The 23626-nt window shown below is 40.4% G+C and overlaps 1 protein-coding gene across 2 annotated transcripts; it reads right to left on the bottom strand.

Moving 5' to 3' along the window:
- Positions 1-1045: 1045 nt before the first annotated feature.
- On the bottom strand, positions 1046-22095 carry TTLL1 (TTL family tubulin polyglutamylase complex subunit L1). 2 transcript variants are annotated; one of them, XM_086611223.1, is made up of 10 exons: positions 22067-22095; positions 15959-16075; positions 13970-14178; positions 12044-12224; positions 10879-11013; positions 10610-10718; positions 7201-7344; positions 5341-5427; positions 4032-4195; positions 1046-2504 (listed from the first exon to the last, which is right to left on the bottom strand). In XM_086611223.1, exons 2-10 carry the CDS (start codon positions 16069-16071, stop codon positions 2375-2377), a joined length of 1272 nt encoding a protein of 423 aa, XP_086467349.1. In that variant the 5' UTR covers positions 16072-16075; positions 22067-22095; the 3' UTR covers positions 1046-2374. The 2 variants fall into 2 exon arrangements, with proteins under 2 accessions (XP_086467349.1, XP_086467350.1); XM_086611224.1 differs by lacking the exon at positions 5341-5427.
- Between the last annotated feature and the right edge of the window lie 1531 nt (positions 22096-23626).

Raw genomic sequence — 23626 nt, 5'->3', positions numbered from 1 at the left:
AAAAGTAATAAGGTGAAGGTGACTTTTTTACCAGAATCTGCATTTCTCAATGTACCTCTTCCCTATAAAGTCCCACCAGTGTAGACTGCATGAACAGGAAATATAAAAGAAAGGAGTAATCATTCTATTGTAGCCATCCTTGCTAGTGCTACTGTTACGATAGAACAAGACAACAACATACTTTGTCCAAGCTACTAAAGAAATGAATTACAAGCAGTAGAAATGAAAGTGAGAGACAGGTCCATTTTCCTTCCATCAGAGTATCCCTATTGTGTTGCCTGTCTATAAGAAGTATAACCATACTACAAAATACTATTTACTACAGCCTCATAGTTCCTAAGGCTGTCACGTACTTACTACTAACAGGCAGTTGGGTGTAAAGCCAGAAACATCTGCCCACTAAATATCATATCATTAAAACAGCACTTCACACCTGACCACACATCTACTTAAGAGTAGCTTACCTGTCAAGGTTCAAATGTACAAGCAAGACTCACACTTAGGAACTAAAAAAAACCCAACCAAACAAACACAAAACCCCAACCCAAAATGTAAGACCGGAACTTGGGTGAGCTTTACTATACCGCAGTGATCATCTTTTCTTAGCCTTATTTCAAGAGCTAACTTGAATATCGTTTTGTAAAGGCCAGTGAGAAGATTCAAGTCTGGTCATCAGAGAATCAGTCGGATTTCGGTCTTCATTTTAATGGAATATGCAAGATTAATCAAGAAGAGGATTACATTTGGAATGACTCATTCAGTCTACATATTTCATTCTCTGTTGCAAGGATAGATCCTGGATCACGTGTAAGGATATTGGTCAGCCCAGCCCACATCTGCCCTCCCTCCACAGCCCAAACTGCTCTTGCCGGATTGTGTTCGGACTGAAGTGTCATCAGCACCAACTGTCCCAAAAACCACAATATGCGAACAGCCGCCCTCATCTAGGAGGACCTTCAAAAGCAGGAAAAGGACTGACTTCTTCTGTGGTGCAGGCGGCCTGCTTTACATGTTCAAGAAACACAAAACTTTTCAGAAGCTGAAGTTTACTTTGCCGGCACTCTTTAGTGCCCTGCCACAGAGGAAGGCAAAGCACGTATCCTGCTGTGGCAGGCAGAGATGAGTATCGCTGCACTAGTGGCATCCAGATTAGAGTGTATTATGCTTACACGGACATTTCCAACTCTCAGCCTCCTTCGTCCTTCTCTCCATGATTCTCCACCATAAAGAAAAAAAAAAAAAGAGAGAGAGAGGAGGGGGAAGGAGAATAAAGACAATCAAAACTGTACATTAACATTTATAAATAACCGCCCAATAACTAGTGGAAATGCAAGTGGAAGCAACAGCCAATCACAGACCCAACTAGTTTATTTATATGTTATGCTGTTAGAAGACTGAAATACCTATTTTTAACTTATGCTCTATACATCTCGGTAGCTAATCATCACAACTTTTGTTATCAGAGCTACCAGAAATAGCTTACCACATGCAACAATATTTTTTGTTGTAGAGCACACAAAATACACAAAAACATACAGATATTGTACTTATATACAAGCACAAAGAGATGAAAAGATTCTGGTGCAAATAGGGATTTATCATCAACTTTGAGCAATGACATTTATTACAGTATGTAGTTGTTCTGTCTGTTTTTCCACAGACATACATTATCTCAAAATAAAAATCAATGGCTAGTGAAATAATGCATAAATACACCATTTGAAACACTCCTTCAGTCCACAAAACTTTCTACCTTTAAAGAGTTGGCAGCTCAAAACACTTAAGGGAAAAGTAAAGCCTTGAGTTGCTTTTCAGTTTCTTGATATTGCCTATAAATAATGAGCTGCATTAACTGACAATAACCTCAACTTCCTGTATTGCTACTTCTTCTAGCTACTCTTTTTTTACAAGCAAGAACCTGAACCATCATTGTGACAATATTAACACACCATTACCACTCTTTTACAGAATCCACACCTCTTTTATTATAGGGAGTTAGGGACAAGCTACTCTAAGAAATAAATTATATCCAGAACAGCAAGGGGTTTCTTTTAGAATGCCTATTTTGAGTCGTCATCTTTAAAAAAAAAGTTCATCATCACTGAGAGAATATTAGTTTAAATAAAGTATATATATATAAAATAATTATATACACATACATACTATACACACACACATTCTTGTAATAATCATCAAGACAGTGTATGCCTAGTACAGTTCCTGGTTTTAGTGTGTTTGTTTCTTGTCTTTTCAAAGGCAGTATTTTCCCACATGATTTCCCACATGCGATGCAGCAAAATAGAAGAATCTGCTAAAAAACTGCATTTTTGTTCATGATATCTTCCTACCAAGAGCGCAGCTGTTTTTCCTGTTATCACTTCCAGGTGGTTAGTATGGGCTTTCCTGAATCTCTCGCACGGTTTCCTTTTATTCCAGTGGATTGCCCAGAACGACTTCGTAGGTCACGATCAGGCCCATCACTTTGCGCCATCTCTTCATCATATCTGAAAGTAAGATACTCTGTTCAATGTCTTGTCCTGCTATTCATTACACAATCAAGAGTGGGTCCTCTAATATTCTATTTTGCTTAACATCTAGCACTGAAATTTAATATGAGCCATTCTACACACAAGTTTACACACGCACAGTTTGATATGCAGCCATTATTCAAGGAAATATGCTATCACATGATGTTATAACACAGATCAACTGAAATATCTTCAGCTACTTTTTGAAAGAAACAAATCATCTGGCAGGTTTGGTTAAACTTCTGAGTTTGTGAAATTTTATGCTTGTGAAATTTCACATGTACTTCTGTATTTCTCCTTACTATGTAGGTGTGTGGTTAAGCAGGACCATCAGACCGCTGGCAGTTTTAATAAAGTCCCAAACTATTGCTTCAAAGAGAGGATTGTTAGCTGCAGTGTTAAAAAACTCCACTGTTGCATCAGAGAGTGAGTAGGGAAAGAACGAGGTGAACAAACAACAGTGTGCTTAAATTAAAGGCATTTGATGACATGTATTTTGTAACACTTAACCACAGTGACAAGCAGTTCTTTAAATATCTGAGCCCATTATGGCCTCAGATAACCTCAGTATATACTTACCTCTTAGATGCTACGCAAATTCCAAGCAGAAATTGGCTATAGATCCACAAGTGTAATTATCAGAAGATAGTACTACAATATTTTGTGGAACAGTCATAATATATATTTAGTTACACTATTGTATAGGTATTCACAGCTACCACGTATATAACATTTACTAAAACAAGTCATAATTCATCCAACACATACACATTTAATTGTCTTTACTAATATATAGAAAGAGGATTTAAGATCAGTATGAACTAGTGGATCAACTATGTGCATATCTGCATTCCTGACATACTGAACAATTGTACCACCAGTGCTAGAGAAAAAAAAAGAGAGAAATTGTATCATCGATATGGTACTTAAATCAGTGTTCCTCTGCATAATACCAATGAATCCTAGATAAATCCTTCAGACACTCCAATATAAAGATCTGTCTCCTTCATTTCTCCCCTTGTAATACAGGCTGGGGAATTTTAAAAGTATCTGATAACTCATTATTATTATTACATCCATGAATTACAGGAGTCCAGTGGCATCAATTCCATGAACTGAGAGAAAATTTGTATTAAATAGCTATTCTATCTTATTAACTATCATCTATATATTACACTCAATACCATTAAAATTCTACACATATAGAAGACATGCTCTCTGCCTCTACCCCTCAAATCTTGCTGCTGGAAGCTGAGGAGGTGCAGGCAGGGGCTTATCAGACAAGTAACATTCCCTCTGGAGATGACATGAGGCAACTCTTCTATAATGCACTTCCACATCCAATGTTGCTATTGCAGATTCAAAAAAAAAATGAAGTGGCACTTTGTGCCCATTTTTCACATGAGAATGAAATTCACTTTATCTCTGTGGTCTACATTACACATTAAAAAGTGTGGTGACTGAAAAATATTTGCATTTGTATAGAACACTGATAAAACTTACAAGACTTCATAATTGCCGAGAACCTCTTTTGGTGGAGACTTATTCCATTTACAGTCTGGAATTTCCCCATTAGGCACAGCAATGTTAAGTGTGTCATTAATCAGATTATACTTCAAGATGCGATCATTAGCAGTACTGGAAGTAAGAGAAGGGGAAGCATTAACCTACAAAAGTAAAAAAAAAGTCAGCATCAACTTTTTGAGAGCTATATAGTTCTCCAGACAGCATGTGTGATGACTGTATGTACTATTTGGGAAATTAAGACTCAGCGTCTCGAAACACATCTTTCAGTTCCTCAGAAGCTGGAAGGAATCCCCCATTGGGCATTTTTCTTTTTACTTAAGAACAAAAGCACCCTACCACTAAGCGTCTGCAGTGTCAGCTTGAAGATTTTTTGGTTAGACTAGATTCACCAGGCTTAATCAGACAAGACATAGATTTTTGTTTAATTTTCTGTGCTTGCATGGATACCAAAACCATACAATTTGCCTGGTTCACTCCAACAGCCATCATACACAGCAGTCTGTGGGTTTCTTCTAGTTAAACAGCTTTTATTTATGTTCTTAATCCGAGTTCTCCCCTGTTAAATTGTGAGCTGGAGAAACACATATGGGTTCTCTATTCAAAGCATTACACTGCATCTTGTTTTAATTAAAACTGTGGTTCATTTAACATATCTTTGTGTTCCACATTTACTATGGAGAACTGGTATCAGAACAATAAATAGATTATTTTTTTTTTGTATAAAGTCTATTTATCTTTGGTCTTTCACTTCCAATTAGATTAAGAAGAAAGAGGGCTGGATAAAATTTATGTTGAACATACAGATCCAAAGTTAATACCCTAAAGAGAAATTTATGTGAGGGAAAAAAAAAGCCTCCAAATATCCTCATTATCCTGTATGGGCTCCTTTTCTTTCCTCCCAACCTGCAACATTAAGGCCAAGACAGCATTTAAAACTTAAGTTTGATGTTATGCTCCATCAAGCCACTGCCAATTTTCCAGCTACTGATACAGTATCTAATGTTGCTGCTAACATTCAGACTGCCTCTGAAGTCCAGTTATATGGATGCACCGGGTTTAAAAGACAAAACAGAAAGCCACAAGCAAACAGAAACACCAAACAAATAGGAAACAAAAGCACGTTAGCTTGTCATCACATGGCCTATTCTCCTTTCCAACATTTTTCTTAAGACACCTCAGGAACAAAAGATATTGTTTTGAAAGAGGAAAGACTACATTGAAATCTACTTAGTTTTTTTCTGTGAAACGAGGAGGAAGTTTTTTCCTATATTTTATGTAACTTTACCTCAATTAGCCATGGTTTAAGCTTGTCATCAATGATAATGTCATATCCGTAACACTCAAAACAGTGTTTATCATTATTCATTACAGGCTAAAAAAAAATGACAAGAAAATGTATTAAGATCAACAATTTCATAAGTAACTTGACTACAAACTTAGTTCGCTAGTAACCACATGTGTGTACATTATGAACCCTGAACAACAGTTTTCAGTGCTGTAACTCTAACATAAGCTTGCTAACTAGTAAGTTCAGGATTGCTTCTTTTTTTCCAAGCTGTAGGTAAGTACCTCAATATTAATGACTGCATTAAAGCCAAGTACTAAGTTATATTAATTTTCCATTATGTTTCCAGCTTGAAAATAAAAGTGTTTTCATATTTTGCAGAAGTAATACCAATATTTAAAGCTTGCATGCATCAGGAGAAATCGGGAAGTTTTAAAATTTACATAACAGCTTCACATAATCGTGAATTCTTTAAAGTTCAGAGAAAGGAGACTTATTCAAAGACAGTTCTTTTATTATGCTGCTGTAACTACGCAGAAATTTGAGGTCAAACAATTACCAGATACCTTTTAAAATTATAATTAGCTCAAGTCAACTATGATCCCGAAAGTCAAGAAAGACCAAGGACCAAGTTGTACTTTAGATGCACATCCTCTAGAGAATCAGTAGTTTTCCAGCATCTGCTAAACATTTGCAGTATGCACGGTACAACTTTTCTTCTATGCAAATCTCATCAGATCTTTTAAAGAAATCTTTGTAGCAGGTTAGTGAGATATTTTCCCCTAGACTAATAATGAAAGCTTTTCAGTTCTTCAGGGAGTGAAAGGGGGAAGGAGGAACAAGAATCTCTCATTACATTTGCCATTATCAGAAAGACAGAGGACCAAAATATTTCATGCTCAATAATTTAACACTTTTTCTCTTCTGTTTTAAGGTTCTGCTAACATTTAGATTAAATCCCTTTTCTTCTCGCGTCTGGTTTCAAATATGATGGCACAGCAGAGGCTGAGCTGAGCCACGATTCCCCACCTCCCACTGCTCCTAGCTCCATGCCCTTGTCCCTCTTTCTTGTGCTGATTCTGGTGTTCATCTGGTCCTTCAGTGAGATGACTCAGCTTATTACACTGGCAGAATACTAACCCATCAATAAAGCAAACAGTAATTGTCAGTTGGGTGAGTGTGCTGATTCAGCTCATGACGGTGCCAGGACCAACCCAAAAGAGATGACAAGACCATGCACTTGGGAACAGGACAGTCCTTGGCACAGGTGAGCCCTTTGGTTACCCCAGGTGACCCCAGAGTGATACCTGCTCTCTAATGTAATCACGGGACGTCACCCAAACACTAGAAAGTCACTCACACAGAGGATTGATCACTACTTTTCCTTTTAAACAAGAGTCACGATAACTATGCCACTCATGTAAAAAAGAGCTGAAAAGAAGTTACGTAACTCTGCTGAACTAATACCCTTACATTTTCTTTGATAAATTGTCCTCCAGAGCTATTTTTTCTTTGACACATTTGTTATTGCTGAAATGACGTCATATGCCTTGGCAGAGCTGAGTACTATTCACAAGGGCAGTATCAAGTCCTATCAAATAGTTCACAGAGCCCTCAAGGAAAAGAGATTCATTCACTTTTTCAATATGCACAGACAGCTCACCCACCCACCCAAGATTCAAGTTCACTCAGCTCAGAGAAATCAAGAGACAGCAGAATTGCAAAAATCAGCATCAACACCACCGCTCAAATTAGCAGGAAATAGATTTTAAGGGTTTTGATGGCAAACTCATTTTCATGGTCATGAGAAGCCTGCAGCCGTAATGCCATCGCTGGCAGCATTCCAGGAACAGTACTCACCGCAACAGCCTTCAGTGACTGCACAATTATCCAGTGAATTTCATCAAATAATTTGTTTGTGACTTCCTTTCCGCGGGTGCTCTCCAGATAGAGGCGTAAGTTACTCACTGTCCACTTGCCTCCATGGATATGATTGTAATCATCCTGAAGAGTTAAGGAGTTTAATTCAGTCTAAGATTTTGGAGTTGTTCAGCAGTTTTGTTTCATTCACACAAAAATCCCACTAATACTTAGAAAGTATTGCTCTAAAATCAAACTCAGCAAATTGCTTTTACTCTATTTTACAGCTTTATGAAGACTTCAGCTTTACTTTGAACTGCCCTCTTTATAAACAACTGGTTTTATTATAGCTGTCTATGTTTACATCACACATTGTAAATCAAATAACAAACTTTTCTTGGAAGAAAAAAAACCAACAACTGTACTTTGACAGTTTTATAATAAAACATAATTTATGATTGGGAAATACAAGTTTTAAAATGTGAAAGGAAAGAATTGAACTTTATCCTCCTCTGGGGATACGGGAGAAATAATTAAGTGAGCAATAGCTAAATTTCACTGAAGTTAGCTGTTTTACAATGCAGCACTTGAAAGTGCTTCTCTGTGTTTATTCATTTAATACTTGTCTGTTTCCCAAAAGGCAAACACGGTGGTGCTACTGATTATATACAGTTATATACAAGGAGACAGTGAAATGACACCTGAATTATTTTTAAATATTAATTTTTCAAGCAATTTAATATTTTGATATAGAAAAAACACTAAGTGCTACTGAAACAGAACAGGGGAATAAAGGAGGTTACCTTATATTTGACTTTTCAGAGGCTATCAAGGCTCTGCACTATATTCTCTTTAAATGGAAAGAAAAGAGCAAACTGATGGTATTCTTACTGATGGAAAAACACAGGTTCAGCCCTTAAGTAACTCTCAGGACAAATGCTTTGTCCCTTTATAAAGGTTCTCCTCGGAGCATTTCTAAGAATTAATGATTATAAAATTAAATAAATTATAAAACACAGGATGCATAGAGCAGGAAAAATTTCTCAGAGGAATGAAATCCGTCATCCTCTAAGACAAGGTCAGAGAAGCCTCTGTCTATTTTTAGGCTTTTTCTACAGCTCCCCCCTTAGTAAATTTGGAAAACTGGACTGTACAAATAAAGATCTGAAACATGGTTCTCAGGACTTGCTGCATGGAAAAAAAAAGTCTTGAGACCAGATTCCAGCAAGGGAACAGAGATCAAAGTTTCAACCCTTTTTGCATTTCAGAGCAAGCACTCAAATCAAAACAGATCACAACTGGGTAGAGCTTGACACAATCATGGCTATTTAATTAAAAGTATTAAAACAAAGTAGAATATTGCAGGCTACACAGAAGATCACTAACTGAAAATAATTAAGTTGAAGAATTACTGTTGTTTTGTTTGTATTACACATGCAGCGAATGACTTAGAACTGTATTTTCCAGCACAAACATTATGGTGGGTATACTGCCTTACCCCCCTTCCCTCCTTTCACCCTTTCCCTCTCCCCGATATTGAATTGTACGCTTTTCAAATCAGGGATGTTTTCGCATGAGCTTGTAGGGTACAAACACACTGCAGCTCTACGGTGCACGTAGGCCTTAGAGTAGAGATTAACAGCTAGAACTTAATGAGTTTTTCTAGACCTCATCATGACTTTGATACATCACTTGACAGTTCAAATTAGGTTCTTCTTCTGAAACTGTACAGCCTAAGCGCCTCCAAAGTTAGACACACATTTAAGGACAGATAGGATGGATAGAGTGGCTTCACATGAAACTTCTCTCACTTCTTTCTGCAAAACTCAACAGATATTAGTGGTTCAGAATTTCTAAAAAGTTTTTCAAATACTCTAGTAATGACTCCACATTTTTAAGCTGCTACTTCTGTACCCATTTCTGTTGTCCTTTCTCCTCTCAAAGTGACTTCACCACTACTTTCACTTCTACTTTCATTTGGGAGAAATTTTGAAGGCCACTCTTTAACTGGTAGCGAAGATGAAAGGGTGGATGAAGATGGGGTAAGCAACATTTCACACGCTCCATTTGTCCACTGCTACTGGCAACAGCACCATGATTTATGCTGAGTCGTATGGGATCTGCTTTCACCACAGCCAATTCTCAGCGTGCCCTGTCAAACCATAATGTCTTTGAAGTACTTCACAAACCAGCACCTGAGCAAGAAAACATTTGAAGGACTGAAAAATGCCATATTTTGACACTTACTCTGGTGTATAACTACCACCATAAGTGACACTTATAATTCACATTGTTGTTAAAGGAATATCCAGATAAAATAGTTCTGCTCTGCTGCACATCTTAGAGAACAATAACAGACAGGGCACATCTATCAAGGCTGCAATTTAAGAGATGTGACATGTCTCTCATGTGTGAATGTATGTGCATACACATATGAATATATATGCACGAGTGTCTGCCTGCATGTATGTACACAGATGTTTATTTTCCACATTCTTATAATAAAATCTATGGAATTAGGAAGTGTGAAAATTGAGCGTTAATTGCTGTAACAGAAGCATGGTTTATACATCACAGACATCCACTAAAAATGCAAGAGGGACAGTCATCATCGTCAAGTGGATTCCCTGCAGAAAAAGGCTTGGGCAGAGACACCGTAGGCCATCTGTTCGTGTCACCCCTGACCCACTAGTCTTTTCTCCCAGTGGTGAGTTTCAGCCTATTTTGACACAGGGAAGTGCTGTCAAAGCTATTGGTTTCCACACGTTCTATGAATATCGATGGCAAACTACAGGACAGAACTGTTCTGCAGGCAGAACTTCAACTTTGTTCGTTGAAAAGGAAGTCACTAGCTGGCCAGGCAGCAAACATTCATCTCCAGGCTTGCAACTACACATTCCCTTTCTTACCCAGAGGAGGAAAGGGGTGGGGGAAAACATAGGAAGAAGCTGGAAAGTACTGTGATGAATAAGCGCTGGAAACAGGCAAGCTGAATTAACTGCACAGGAGAGAGAGGGAAGGGGTGATCAGGAAGGTGATATAAAAGTGCTATTACAAAATACAAATCCACAGGAACCAGGCTTCATTAATTCCACTGCTCACAGAATCAATTGCTAAGTGAGCATATTAGCATTTAAATGACAGGAGACTTGAAAAAAGACCCTGCTTTCAACTACTGAAAGTCAATACTGAAGATATCAGCCTATTACAGAGCTGCAACTCATTATCTTGCACACTTTTGATCTGCAGTCTTCTGAAATTCATTTATTTGTAAATTCAAGCTGAAGTATTTTAATTGCAAGATGACAAAGATTAGGACAAATAAAACCTTTCTGTTCCAAGTTTTTTGGGATAATTTCATAAAATCAGTCTTGCTACAAAAGAGCACCTAAGAGCTCAGTACACTTACCCCATGTTTCTGAATGGCAACATTTGTAAGATGTACAAACATGTTATCCAGTTCACTTGTACTTGGTGTATATTTTACTGTGCAAAACCGGCAAAATCCAAGTTTATACCTTAAATGTAAAAAGTCATTGAAACGTGTTAGACCCCAAATAAGAGATAAGGAAAAGGGCATCCTAGGATACCATGCACATGTTAAACTTCTTTATGCAACATTATTGTGACTACATTAAACATCCTCTCAAAACAGAACACAAATATATACAATCTTACATGTAACATCTCAGCGGACGATACGTAGATACTAAAACATACAGACGAAGATCAAATTTCTTTCCACCAATAAGTAATGGATTGTTGATATAGAGAGAAATCACATAGGCTTCTTTGGAAGACTGAGATACAAACCTGAAAAACACAAATGATGTTTCAGAATGTGCTAAGTACAAAGATATAATCTTGTAAGTCTTTTGTTTTCTTTAGAAGCAGTCTGTAAATTTTAGATTGACTGAAATCTTGCATCTTTTGCCAAGATAACTTATAAAGTTGTAGTGGTTAATAATACACACTTGGCATCATTACATACCAAAAAAAGTTAAAAATACTTATCAGATGACCAAGATCGATTAACCATTTAAACTCAGTTTTGAAGTGAAGAGGGTAGCTGACTGAGCCATTCGGAATGGAGCTCTACAAGCCAGTCTTTTCCTTGGAAAGCATTTGGAGCTAGAATATTTGTATTTATGCTTGGTGTGCAATTGCAAACCACTGTGAAAAGTTAAGATAACTTTCAGATTGTGACATTCTTCAGATTCCAAGTCAAATAAAAAAAAAAAGACAAAAAAAGACTCAAGTGATATTTAGCCAGTCACTTTATAACAGGAAAAAATGAACATTAGTTGTGTGATCAAAACGTTTATTAGTCAGAGAAAAACTTAAGATTGCTAACTAGTTTCATCCATTTGGAAGTAGATCACCAACATGAAGTGTATTACTTTGTGCTCCAAACAGATAATGTATTTATTTCATATAAATGCATTCTTCCTTTGGATTAATTTAAAAGTGAATTAATATATATTAAATAAAACAATTACTGAAATTGCTTCAGGAAAGATTTTTCTCTTACTTCCTGTTATTTAATACTATGAAGCAGAACAATTCATTTTTGTGCAATTTTTTCCCCAACAACACTGAAAGCATTTTTATAAAGAATAGTTAACTGAACAGTTCTTTGTGCGTCCTCATACCAAAACAAATCACATTAAAACCTGTCTGAAGGAGGAAGTCAGATAACAACTGCAATTAAATGCAAAACTAACTATATAATGACAAAGCAATAATAATGAAATATTTTTCCCATGCATCAGACAATTAGCATGTTGATGTGGTTCACCTGATTATAAAAGTACAATAAAGGGTTTGGATTTCAACAACTTACGAAGATGTTTTGCTATCTCGAGACCATTTTTTAATTTGAGAGAGTTTATTGATCAGAAATATTCCTTTCCCTTGAGCTTTGCCACAAGGTTTCATAATCCAAGTGCTGGAGGGATTTTTTCTGAATTCTTCAACAAAGAGATTATAATCAGCAGGAAGCATAAAAGTAACAGGAACAAAATCTGAGTTAAGGAAAAAAAAGGTCCACAATTAAGGACACTATATCTGATAAGGTTATTGACACATACAGACTAAAAAAAAATTCTGTCTTTTCAGTTTTCCAGTCTGGCATGATCCACCTTCAGTAAGACTAATCTCATTTAAATTCTAGTTTTTACTTGAACAAACAATCTCAAAATATTGCATGCTGCTAATTTCAGATTAATAGATTTTAATTCCCATGAATCAATTTTCTTCTTCTGCCTATATGCTGTGAAATTAGAGTATTATATACCATTCTAACTTCATCAAACTTTCTCAATTTCCTGTGTCAGCTTTTACCATTCTACTAACCACCTCATCATCCTCTGTGCATGCAAAAATGCGAGTGTGGATGTTGCTTTCCCTTTGGATGTGGCAATTTTTATTTCCATGCAACTCTCATTAGCCATTCTTATTTGCTCTCACAATCAGTATTACCGTGCTTACTGAATTCTAAAGAAAAGCATTTCTTGCTTTTTGCTATCAGATTATCCTCACTTCCATCCGTACGGAACTGCTTCTTTCTTACACCGATGAACAATGCTTTCATTGCACTTTCCCAAGATGTAAATCAACATATCCTCATCTCTGTTTCACTCCAATGCTTTCTGACCTCCAGAACAAATTTACTCTCCTCATTGCTGATATACTGCTGGTTTGTTTTGGGGTTTTTTGTTGGTTGGTTTTTTTAATTTATTTTATTTTCTAGCAGTCATCACTTTTTCTCCAACCTCTACCAAGACTCCTCAGAAGAGGAGTTGTTAATTCAGTTCTGTCTAGAGTGCTTCTGCAAAAGTTTATTTCAGTGTTTGCTCCAGTATAAGATTTTCAGATGTTTTTTCACTTTTGAATTAAAGAAACTCCAACCTGTCTCATATAAAGTTCCAGAACGCTTTGGTTTCACCACTATTGCAAAGCACCTTAATCCCACAATTTTCCTTCTTAAAAATAATTAAAAAAAACAAAACAAAACAAACAAAATCCCACCTAGCCAACCGCTCCCCCAGACTTCCCCACACGAACACAAAACATTCTTCTGTGCCCTCAACTTAAAAGTAACAATTTCATTATCACTTCACCCAAGGTTGCTTCAGATAATGCCGCACCGTTGAATTCAGTCTTCTTTAAGGACCTTACTACTTACAAAACTAAGTCTAAATACAACTTCCATGCATGCAAATTGTATACGTACTGCTGAATACTAGCAAGTACACAGTGGAGGAACTGGGCCTCAGTGCTGTGGTAATATGACAGTGAAACAGAAATGTTCGATCTTTTATTCCTGCTCGTCTCTAACTTCAACAAAGATCCTGAATGAGTGGCAACCCCTCTGTTCCTCTCAATTTGTAAAATATTAGCCATCATCATTCAAAGCAAGGTTTGTGAAAAGCTTTGAAAATACAGTATTTCATGTGAAACATTCACTACTACTGTTTTTACCACTTTCCCTATTCCTGTGTTTCCTTATGCTCTAATGGCAGATTTGAGGGGAGAGAAAAGGAGGAGAAGACAGGGAGAGAAGGCTGTTAGGTTTCCAGAACGCAGCAAACAATTTTAGGATAAAGTGCACTCTATTTAATTGACAGGGACAGAACATTTCAAGACAGTCACTTTAATGTTCTAACGCTTCAGAGGTTCGGTGCTTTACACACAGAAAAGCTAGCTCAAATCTAGGTTATCGACTACATAAGAGAAAAGATTAAAGTTGATAATGAGAACCACATACCTAAATAAATATATTTTCCATTTTCATCCTTTTCTGCAAGAGGACTTCCTTCCTTCTCAAGTTCTTTCCTATATCGCTTGATATTTTTTACCATCAAATCTTTTCTGGTCAGTTCATAGTGGTTTGGGAAATGATTGACAATTTGGTCATCAGAGAGGCGGTAACCAGTTTCCACACTGAAAACATTTCTGATTGTTTGTACGCTCATCCTGAAAGTGAAGACAGACACAAAATGATTTCTCCTAAGAAACACAATTCAGGAGGACAAAGTCGAAATTATTTTGTTACATTCACTTCATCTTTTCTCTCTCTCATTTCTCTTTATAGTATTATATTTTGCTGCAGTGACAATCCAACATATCCTGAACTTCTATTAGCAAAACCAATTAAACCCTGCTGGTGGTTTTATCGATTCCTCTACTACTACTGAAATTGGTGCAGAAACTGAGGAAAGGAAGATGACAACCGGACTCTGGCTTGTTGATAGTCAGGTCAATCCCCAGCAGGACCTAAAAATGACTGATGAGCATCCAAACGCTACAGAAGCATTTTTCTAAGTCTGTTACTTCACTCCCTGCAAACTCAGCTTTCCTCTTAAAAAACAACCTCCTACTGACTACACCTTGCTACTCGGATTGTAAAGGACTTCAAGCCTACAAACTGAAAACAGTGATTCAGAGATCTTGCTAAAAACGCCTGTAAACACCAGATCAGGGGGCCGCAGTGACAGCTTAGTTACCTACTTGCTTTCTCACAAAAGGTAAGAGCAGGACCATAGATATGAAGAATTTTCTGTATTAGACACCTCACATTGGAAATTTAAGAATATTTCCTGAATGCCATCAATCTGGTACGCTATCGTTTCAGGAAGAAAAAAAACCCCCAAAACCAAACCCAAACAACCAGTCACACAACAGTTTCCATGAGTGCCCCCGTTCCCTCACTCCCCCCCAACTGCATTCCGAAAGCATGAGCAGATTACTGGATTCCTACTCATTTAAATAAGTGGTTCACAAAGGGCACATTTGGCAGCACAAACCGCCATTCTGTTGTATTTGAAAGGGACAATATAAATTGTTTAGCTTAATTAAAGAGTATTGTTTCTGCCAATTAATAGATTATTGCATTCTAGGACAGCATTTCAAGGTCCTGTATTAGACAAATGCCAAATAAGAAGCTAGATTATTTACTCTCCTCCTTTCACCATTATCTTGATTTAGTTTCAGATTCACAGTATTGAAATGTTGAATAATTAGTCTGCATATAAATCATTATTGTGGAGAAGGAAAGTACAGTTCTCAAGGCCTTTATTACAGGAGCGCGGACTCTGTTAACAGGGCAAGCCTCTGTTACATTGATAAAAGAATATTTTATCATATATTGGAACTGCGTACTCTTGGATTATTTTGCTTATGTAAAGCTGTCTGAAAATTCTGGGAAAAAGATACATTTTAAGATTCCCCTTGGGCCACAAATACCCTCCAACAGTAAGGGAAAAATTCTCCTTATTACACACAAAAATATTGAATAAAATTGGGTTTTACATTTCAAAGCAAAAACCAGTGAGCACAGCCTTTCCCCTGCGCTTGTTGCAATTGGTATTCCAGTAAGCCATCGATACCTTGCTAGGTCAGAGACCTTCTACTCCCTGACAAAACCTTTGGCAAACTGCAAAGATACATGAGATCAGCAGCATGGGAACGGATTCACACAGATGGGACCTTCTGCCCTGAGGAACACCAATGACTTTAGCAGGCCTGCACAGATACAGGAGTCCACCACGCAAGTCTGAACGGAAAACCAGCAACAGCATAAGACACTACAGAAGCAATGAAATGACATCACACTCTCAGGATCCCTGCAGTAAATTAGTGCTAATTTCTGCATTGTTTATTTTTAAATACGCGTTTTGTTATATTACCAGTGGTATTAACATAAGATATTGAAATACTTCGCAAATTTAGAAATTGGTATTTTTAATGCACTTACCAATAAAAATTCCAGTCTTCATTTTCTGCCACCTGAATCCAGCCTCTTTTTTCAAAGTTGTTTATTAGAACAGATTTTTCTATGTCAGTTACCCACTTTACTTTTCCTGCCATTATCCTAAAAAAAGAATCAAACTGTTAGTAAAGAAAAGTTTAAAAGATGTGAAGTTGAAAACAGAGGAGAACATAAACCAGGAAGGTCAAAGGGGAAGAAAAGAAAAGTGGCATCTAGAAACCACTTCAACATCAGTAAGCTATAAGAAGTAAATTAATTTTTAAATCAAGGAAAATAACAACTTAGGTTCAGTCTGAAACGCTACATTTGTCAACTGGACAACTACAAACAGAACACTAGTTACAAGGATCTTTCAGGATCCGCAGCCAATCCACCTTTTATGAATGGGCACACAACTCATGTCCCCCCTTAAATACACTAATGACAGAAATCAGTATCATACACTTACTGGGTAATGTTTACAGAACCGAGCGCAGAGCATAGAAACATTATTACTTATATTATTTATTATATTTATCATATTATATATTATTTATTATATTATTATCATGTCCAAGACTTATATGCATTTTTTTTTAAGTTGGAGAGCTCGTATGGATCGCTTAGTGACTGTAGACAAAAAGAAAACGATTCCAAGAGAAATTCCTTCCACACTATCAAGAATCACGACTTGCTCTACTGCAAGGAAAGGAAGGAAAGTAACATTACTTTGTGCTGTCTTCTCTGTATTTCATGCAGCCATGATTTTGCCTTCTGCTCTAGCTGGGGGTGGGATAAACCAATCAAACCCTTGACAGCAGAATTTCCCCAAGCCTGAGGCTGTCAAACAGTCCCTATAAGCTGCATTTCAACTCACGACACCTAGGTGTCACTTTCTACATTAGATCTCACTTGTCCACATCAGCCGTTTCTGCTAGGATCACACAGTCACCCCCGATGGAAGGTACTTCAGCAGGTCTCTTGCCCAGCCTCCTGCTCAACACAGGATTAGGTACGAGGTCAGACCAGGCTGCTCAGTGCTTCATACAGCCACATTTTGAAAACCTCCCGAGATGCACAGCTTCTCTGGGCATCCTGTCTCACTGCTTGACTGGCCTCATGGGGAAAAGGTGGGGTTTTTTTTTAATATACTTTTTCCATATATTATGAACCTCTTCTTTCAGCTTATGCCTGCTTTTCACCTTTCCACACTTCACCATGCTAAAGAGCCTGAGTCCATCTTCTTGATAACCTCTCATAAGGTACAGGCAGGCTGCTATTAGGTGGCCCCAGAGACACCTCTTCTCCAGGCTGAAGAAACACAGTTGCTTCTCCTCAACAGACAAATGCTTCAGCCCCCTGGCCATCTCGGTAACCCTCTGCTCAACTCACTCCACTTTATTGATGTCTGTCTTGTTCTGGGGGGCTCAAGATACTTCTGCCCCTCCTCTGAAATATCGTGTTACATCCTTGCCCTTTTTGTTTGTGAAGATAGTCGAGTCTAACTATAAGGAACTGGCTGGATGGCCGCACTCAAAGAGTTGTGGTCAACGGTTAAATGTCCACGTGGAGGCCTGTGATGAGTGGTGTTCCTCAGGGGTCAGCATTGGGACCAGTGCTATTTAACATCTTTGTTGGAGACATGGACAGTGCGATCGAGTGCACCTTCAGCAAGTTTGCAGATGACACCAAGTTGTGTGGTGTTGTGGACACGCTGGAGGGAAGGGATGCCATCCAGAGGGACCTTGACAGGCTAGAGAGGTGGGCCTGTGAGAACCTCATGAAGTTCAACAAGGCCAAGTGCAAGGTCCTGCACATGGGTCGGGGCAATCCCAAGCACAAGTACAGGCTGGGCGGAGAATGGATTGAGAGCAGCCCTGAGGAAAAGGACTTGGGAGTGCTGGTGGATGAGAAGCTCAAAATGAGCCGGCAATGTGCGCTGGCAGCCCAGAAAGCAAATTGTATCCTGGTCTGCATCAAAAGAAGTGTGGCCAGCATGTCAAGGGAAGTGATTCTGCCCCTCTACTCAGCTCTCGTGAGATCCCATCTGGAATACTGTGTTCAGCTCTAGAGTCCCCAACATAAGAAGGACATGGAGCTACTGGAATGAGTCCAGAGGAGGGCCACGAAGATGATCCGAGGGCTGGAGCACCTCTGCTATGAAGACAGGCTGAGAGAGTTAGGGCTGTTCAGCCTGGAGAAGAGAAGACTCCGGGGTGATCTTATAGCAGCCTTCCAGTACCTAAAGGGGGCCTACAGGAAAGCTGGAGAGGGACTTTTTACAAGGGCGTGTAGTGATAGGACAAGGTGCAATGGATTCAAACTGAAAGAGGGGAGATTTTGATTAGATACAAGGAAGAAATTTTTTACATTGAGGGTGGTGAGGCACTGGAACAGGTTGCCCAGAGAAATTGTGGATGCCCCATCCCTGGAAGTGTTCAAGGCCAGGTTGGATGAGGCTTTGGGCAACCTGGTGTAGTGGAGGATTTCCCTGCCCATGGCAGGGATGTTGTAACTAGATGATCTTTAAGGTCCCTTTCAACCCTAACCATTCTATGATTCTAACGAGGTGGGGATGCACAACAAATGCACTGAAGGAGGAGTGAGGACGAGCCCAGCACCCACAATTGCTAACTCTCTGAAGGGCTGGCTGAACCTCTTCTGATAGCAGCAGGCACTTACCAGCTCGCACTCCCCTTTACAAGGGCTGTTTGGCAAGACCCCCTTCACGCAGTGTCTCGTGTCATGCATTAACGTAACACCAATGAAATGGGGGCAAAGAAACATGAATTGAAGCAGGTCGTGCTTTGTACATACATAGTCTAGACCCAAAAGCCTACAATCCAGTTGATGCGGACATAACACTACATTTATACATCCAACAACGTATTTACTCCATCTCTAAGCAAGCGGCAAAGCCCAGCCTTCTAGGATCTAGGCCTGATTAATATACAACCATTAAGCAAGCTAACAAAACATAGATTAATGAGCAAAGGGCAATAACTGATAAAGTCAAGGGTAGACAGCTCTCATAAGCAGTTTCAATGTTGCTGTTTAGTCTTTCTGCAGTTTGTTCCACAAATTAGTTTTAAATTGCAGCCCGATGAATTTTCATAGTTATGTTTCACAGCAATTAACTGCAGAGACGTGCTGATTCAGAAGAACATCTCTTGGATTCAAAGCATGTTCTTTGTCAAGCTTCTCTCTCAAGAACAAAACTCACCACACAAGCAAGTGGGAGACAGTGGAGTCACACACACACGTAACACCATCTACCGCTCCCTCTACATACAATTTTCCACTGAAAGTAAATTTAAACTTCAAATCACCTTTGCTAACCTAGTAATGTAATTAATGCAAGTAAATAATTAATGTAATTAATAAAATTTCTGCAACTAAGATATTGGACTGGAATTCAAGAGGTCTTCAGTTTCAAGGACTAGAAATGGACACTAACACCCCTACAGTTTCTCTTGTCCTGGGAGGCATAGCCTCCCACTTTTTCCTTCCCGGACTATTTAAACCACCGAACTCCACAAGGCAGAAACGTTTACTATTAAACTTCAATTTTAAAGAGTTTTAGACACACTTATTTTTATTTGTGTGGGTAAAACGATTTGAAATCAAGCTTGAATAGACAGAAAAAGAGTGCATGAAGGCTCAGGGTCTGTCTTTTCATGCGTGCTTACACAACACCTAGTTCTACAAGGTCATGATCTTTCTCTGGGCTTTCCAGACACTACCAAAACAAAAATAAATGAAACAAAGGGATCCATTTATTTGTACTGAAGTATGTACAATTAACAATCAGTGACTCACTAGTACCACATGCCATCTTGTTGTGGTTTTAAAAGTTCAGAGATTAGTCAGCTTGGGATAGAACTGTCCCTTCAAAAGGAAATGCATTAAATGCTACAATAGCACTAACTAAACACACCTTAAATTTTCAAAAGGCCTTAAAACCTGTCCTCTGCATCTCCAAGCTAGCCCATTAGGTTTACCAACATCCAGCCTCAAATGCTATACTTGTTTCCCTGTCACCTGTTTCCCTAATCTTGCTGCCTACTTCCCAAACTCTCTCATTCCAGCATCCTTAGTACATAAGCTACATCTCCCCTCACGGCTTGTTCTTCCAGAAAGGCTGCATCAGACAAACGTAGCTGCCTGCCCCTCTGTCTTTATAGAAGCACGTAGCTGCCAGCTGGCAAAGATTAAGAGACCGGGTGCCCTGCCACAAGCAGGGCTACTTTGCCAACACTTCTAATGCTGCAATCTCATTTCCACCCTGGGATGCAACAGGTGTCACAGCATCCTTTTTACAGGATTCTTTATGAAGAGATTTCTTCACAAATGCGTGCTACAAATCCTCTGGCAAGGAACCCTTAAAGATTGCACATACTGATCCAGCAAATGGATTTTGTGGTAGCAAGTGGGACTGCTCCACGACTCACCGTGCTATCTGACTCCCAGAGACTGCACCATTTGATTTCAGAAGCCAGAGACAATTCAACAGGAGACTTACTCACAGAAAAGTGAATTAAAACTAAACCAAAGCTAAAAACTGAAGATAACTTCTATCACAAATAGAAAGAAAAATTACAAGAGTGCCATTCTTTTCCTGTTTTGGGAACTTTAGGCCTTACAGATCTACCCTACCACAGGAGGATCGAAAGGATAGCAATGCAACAGTAGACTGAAAATTAGTCCTTGGTTTATGTGGACAGGTTGATCATCTCAGATTATGTTTAACTGGCCTGTAAATAAAATCTTCTGATTTTGTGTAATTTGATTACTGAACCACACAAACAAGGAGTCATTAAAAAATAATTTATATTAAGTTGTATCGAAAACTTTCTTATTTTTAAGAATATAATTTTAATCCAACATAATTCTCTATAGGAATCCCCTAATCTGCAATTAGGTATTCCAGATAACCTGATGAGATTGCACGAGATAACCACGCACTCATACTTCTGGTCAGCTGAGATCCTTAGCTTCGGTAAGCGTCGAAGGATAGCTGTGTTACACAGCCCCAGCCTGCATACAGCAGGGTAACGGCGCAGGAAGTCAAATCCTTCTCAGAGCACGAGATCATAGAATCATAAAACGGTTTGGGTTGGAAGGGACCTCAAAGATCATCTAGTTCCAAACCCCCTGCCATGGGCAGGGACACCCTCCACTACACCAGGTTGCCCAAAGCCTCATCCAACCTGGCCTTGAACACTTCCAGGGATGTCTTCTATTCAGGAGACAACAAGCACATGATACGGGCACGGCAGGCCTGACACTTCCCCAAAACACTGCCTTTACTGGTCCCAGCAACAGCAAGTGAACGCAGGGATTCCTGGCGGCAGTCTAATCCAAGGCAAGGGCTGCCCCGGCACATGACCAGCATAAATTCGCCAGGTGATGTCAAGACCCCAAAGCAGCCCGGTTGCCATTGTTCCCGGGAAGCTACTCAATGCCGATGGCGGAGCGCCTTTTCACACTGCAAAAGAAGGGCAAGCGAGCCTCGCTGGTGCCCGCACGCCGACCAGGGCTCCTCATCCAGCAAGCTCTGTTCGCTTCCAACAGTTGAAATGTAATTGTGTCTCATTATTATTAAGTTTATTACTGGGAAATCCAGCTTGGCTGATGGGGTTGTGCCATCAGAGGAGACCGGGAGGGCCTGCCAGAGCAATTCCCAACACGTTAGGGATAAAAAGGAGCCGAAGACCGACAGAGCCGCGCTGCGGGAAGCGAGGAGCCCGGCGGAGCCGGGATCACCAGACACCTCGGAAGCGGACACGTGCATGCCACCCGCTCCCACAGGGAACCGCAGCGGGGCCAGCCGGGCTCAGGCCTCCACGGACGCCTCACTCGCGGTGCGACACGCCACGTCGCGACAGCCGCACAAAGAGGCTGACCCCGGCCGGTTTTGCCGCCGTCCCTCCCAGGCGCCCTCCGAGAGCGGGACCGCGAGGGGAACCTGGGCGAGACAACTACGTCCTCCCTCCGTCTCCCAGGAAGGGTCGCGATCCCACAGAGAAAGCCCCGAGGGAAGAGAAAGGAAGCCGAGCGCCCCGCCGATCCGCACCGCGTGTGGGACGACACCACCCGCGCCCCCGCACTCACCTGCCGGCGGGAGGGGCGGCCGCGCTCCCCCTCACGCCCAGCCGTCCCCGCCGGCCGCTCCCATCGCCGGCGCCGGCACCGGCAGCTGCGCCGCGCGGCCGCGCCCAGCCCCGCCCCTCGCCCCTTCCGGCGCCGCTCCCTAGCAACCGCGACGCGCCGGGGGCGGGACTTCCGGAGCGGCGGCAGCGGCGGCGGCGGGAACTCGGTTGCCAGGGAGACGCACAGCGGCCCCGCCCCGCAACCGCGCGGTGCTGCGCAGCCTGGCGCCGCCGGCGGCCATCTTGTCTCCGTGACGGGGAGAGCTGCGGTGTCTCTTAGGGCTACGGGCTGGCAACCGCGCCAGCGCGGACTCACGGGAGCCGCCCTGCGAGGCAGGAGAGGTGCGGAGGGTGCCTGGCGAGGCCGGGACTCGGCGCAGGCCCTGAAGGGAAGGGACGTGTTCCCGCTGGGGCCGGTGCCAGGCCCTGGCCTCGCCCGCTCTTTTCTGTCACCCTCTGAGTGCTGGGAGACTGATAGGAGGGCCCTGAAGCCTGCCCAGCACTCTCACCATCATCCACCACGCCTTGGGCCGTTTCACTCTTAAGCCACTGCGGCCTGGGTCTTCCCCATCGACAGAATACAAATCTCTGACAAACATCTGATCATGAGTAAATGGAGGTTTGCGGAAGGTCATAGCATGACAAAACATGCCTAAGTGTTCCCAGAATACCTGAAAAAAAAAGCAAACAGGTAACTCAGATGCTAAAGCTCAAGTCCCTGTTAGAGCATAGCAGGTGATGAGAGGTTCATCACCGTATGGCCGTAGGAATATCCTTTTTTGTATGGATACTGTTCAAAGGAAGTGTGCAAAGTTTCCCCCAGATGATCAACAACTATAATTTGCAGTGAAAACGGAGTGAGAGAAATAGTACCTAAGAAGTTAAGGCATTAGTGCCTGTGTAGAGAAGTCTCAGTTACACACACAAAATTCCTTCCAAAATGGGAGATTACGTTAAGACACCTGACATGTATTAAGGTCACTGACATTTTGTGATAGGCTCAATACAAAACAATAAGGTATTACATAATGAACTCCAGAGATTTGAGGAGTCTGAGTCTTTATTTTTCATAAAGGTAAAATAAATTATTCATTCTGTAAGACAAATTACTTATTAAAAAATAGTTCCATCAAGACAGCAGCTGAAATACAGGGCCTGCAGCGCGTTGGTGTGCAGCAAACAACTGATACGAATCTATATACCCTAGGAGCCTTAATTCCCTAAATAATCTGAATACATTAAATATGCTCTGTGATTTACCATGTCATCCTATGGTGATAGGCTCTGTTTCAGGGATGCAACTACAAAAAAAACAGTTGAATTTAATAATTAATGTAACTGGAGCTATTAAATATTGCCAAGTATAACTATGAAAGCAGCCGCAAAATGCAGTGTACCTTCCTTCGGTCGCATGCAGTAGAAAATTTCCGGGCACCACAATACCTCTGGCAGCAGAGGAGAGCATGGAGCAGCCTTCACAGCCTTCTTTCAGTGAAGAAAATACGTCTGCTGTGACAGCTGG

The sequence above is a fragment of the Tauraco erythrolophus genome, chromosome 4, assembly GCF_009769465.1.
Source record: "Tauraco erythrolophus isolate bTauEry1 chromosome 4, bTauEry1.pri, whole genome shotgun sequence".
NCBI classification, from domain to species: domain Eukaryota; kingdom Metazoa; phylum Chordata; class Aves; order Musophagiformes; family Musophagidae; genus Tauraco; species Tauraco erythrolophus.
This window is presented reverse-complemented; position numbering and strand designations above follow the sequence as displayed.

Bases quoted from the DNA above. Each gene is read 5' to 3' on its own strand.
- TTLL1 (XM_086611223.1), bottom strand. From the start codon at position 16,071: ATGGCAGGAAAAGTAAAGTGGGTAACTGACATAGAAAAATCTGTTCTA. The intron at 14,179-15,958 runs GTAAGTGCATTA...CTTCACTTTCAG, and splicing joins GAAGACTGGAATTTTTATTG to GATGAGCGTACAAACAATCA. The intron at 2,505-4,031 runs GTAAGTTTTATC...TCTTACTTTCAG, and splicing joins CTCGGCAATTATGAAGTCTT to ATATGATGAAGAGATGGCGC.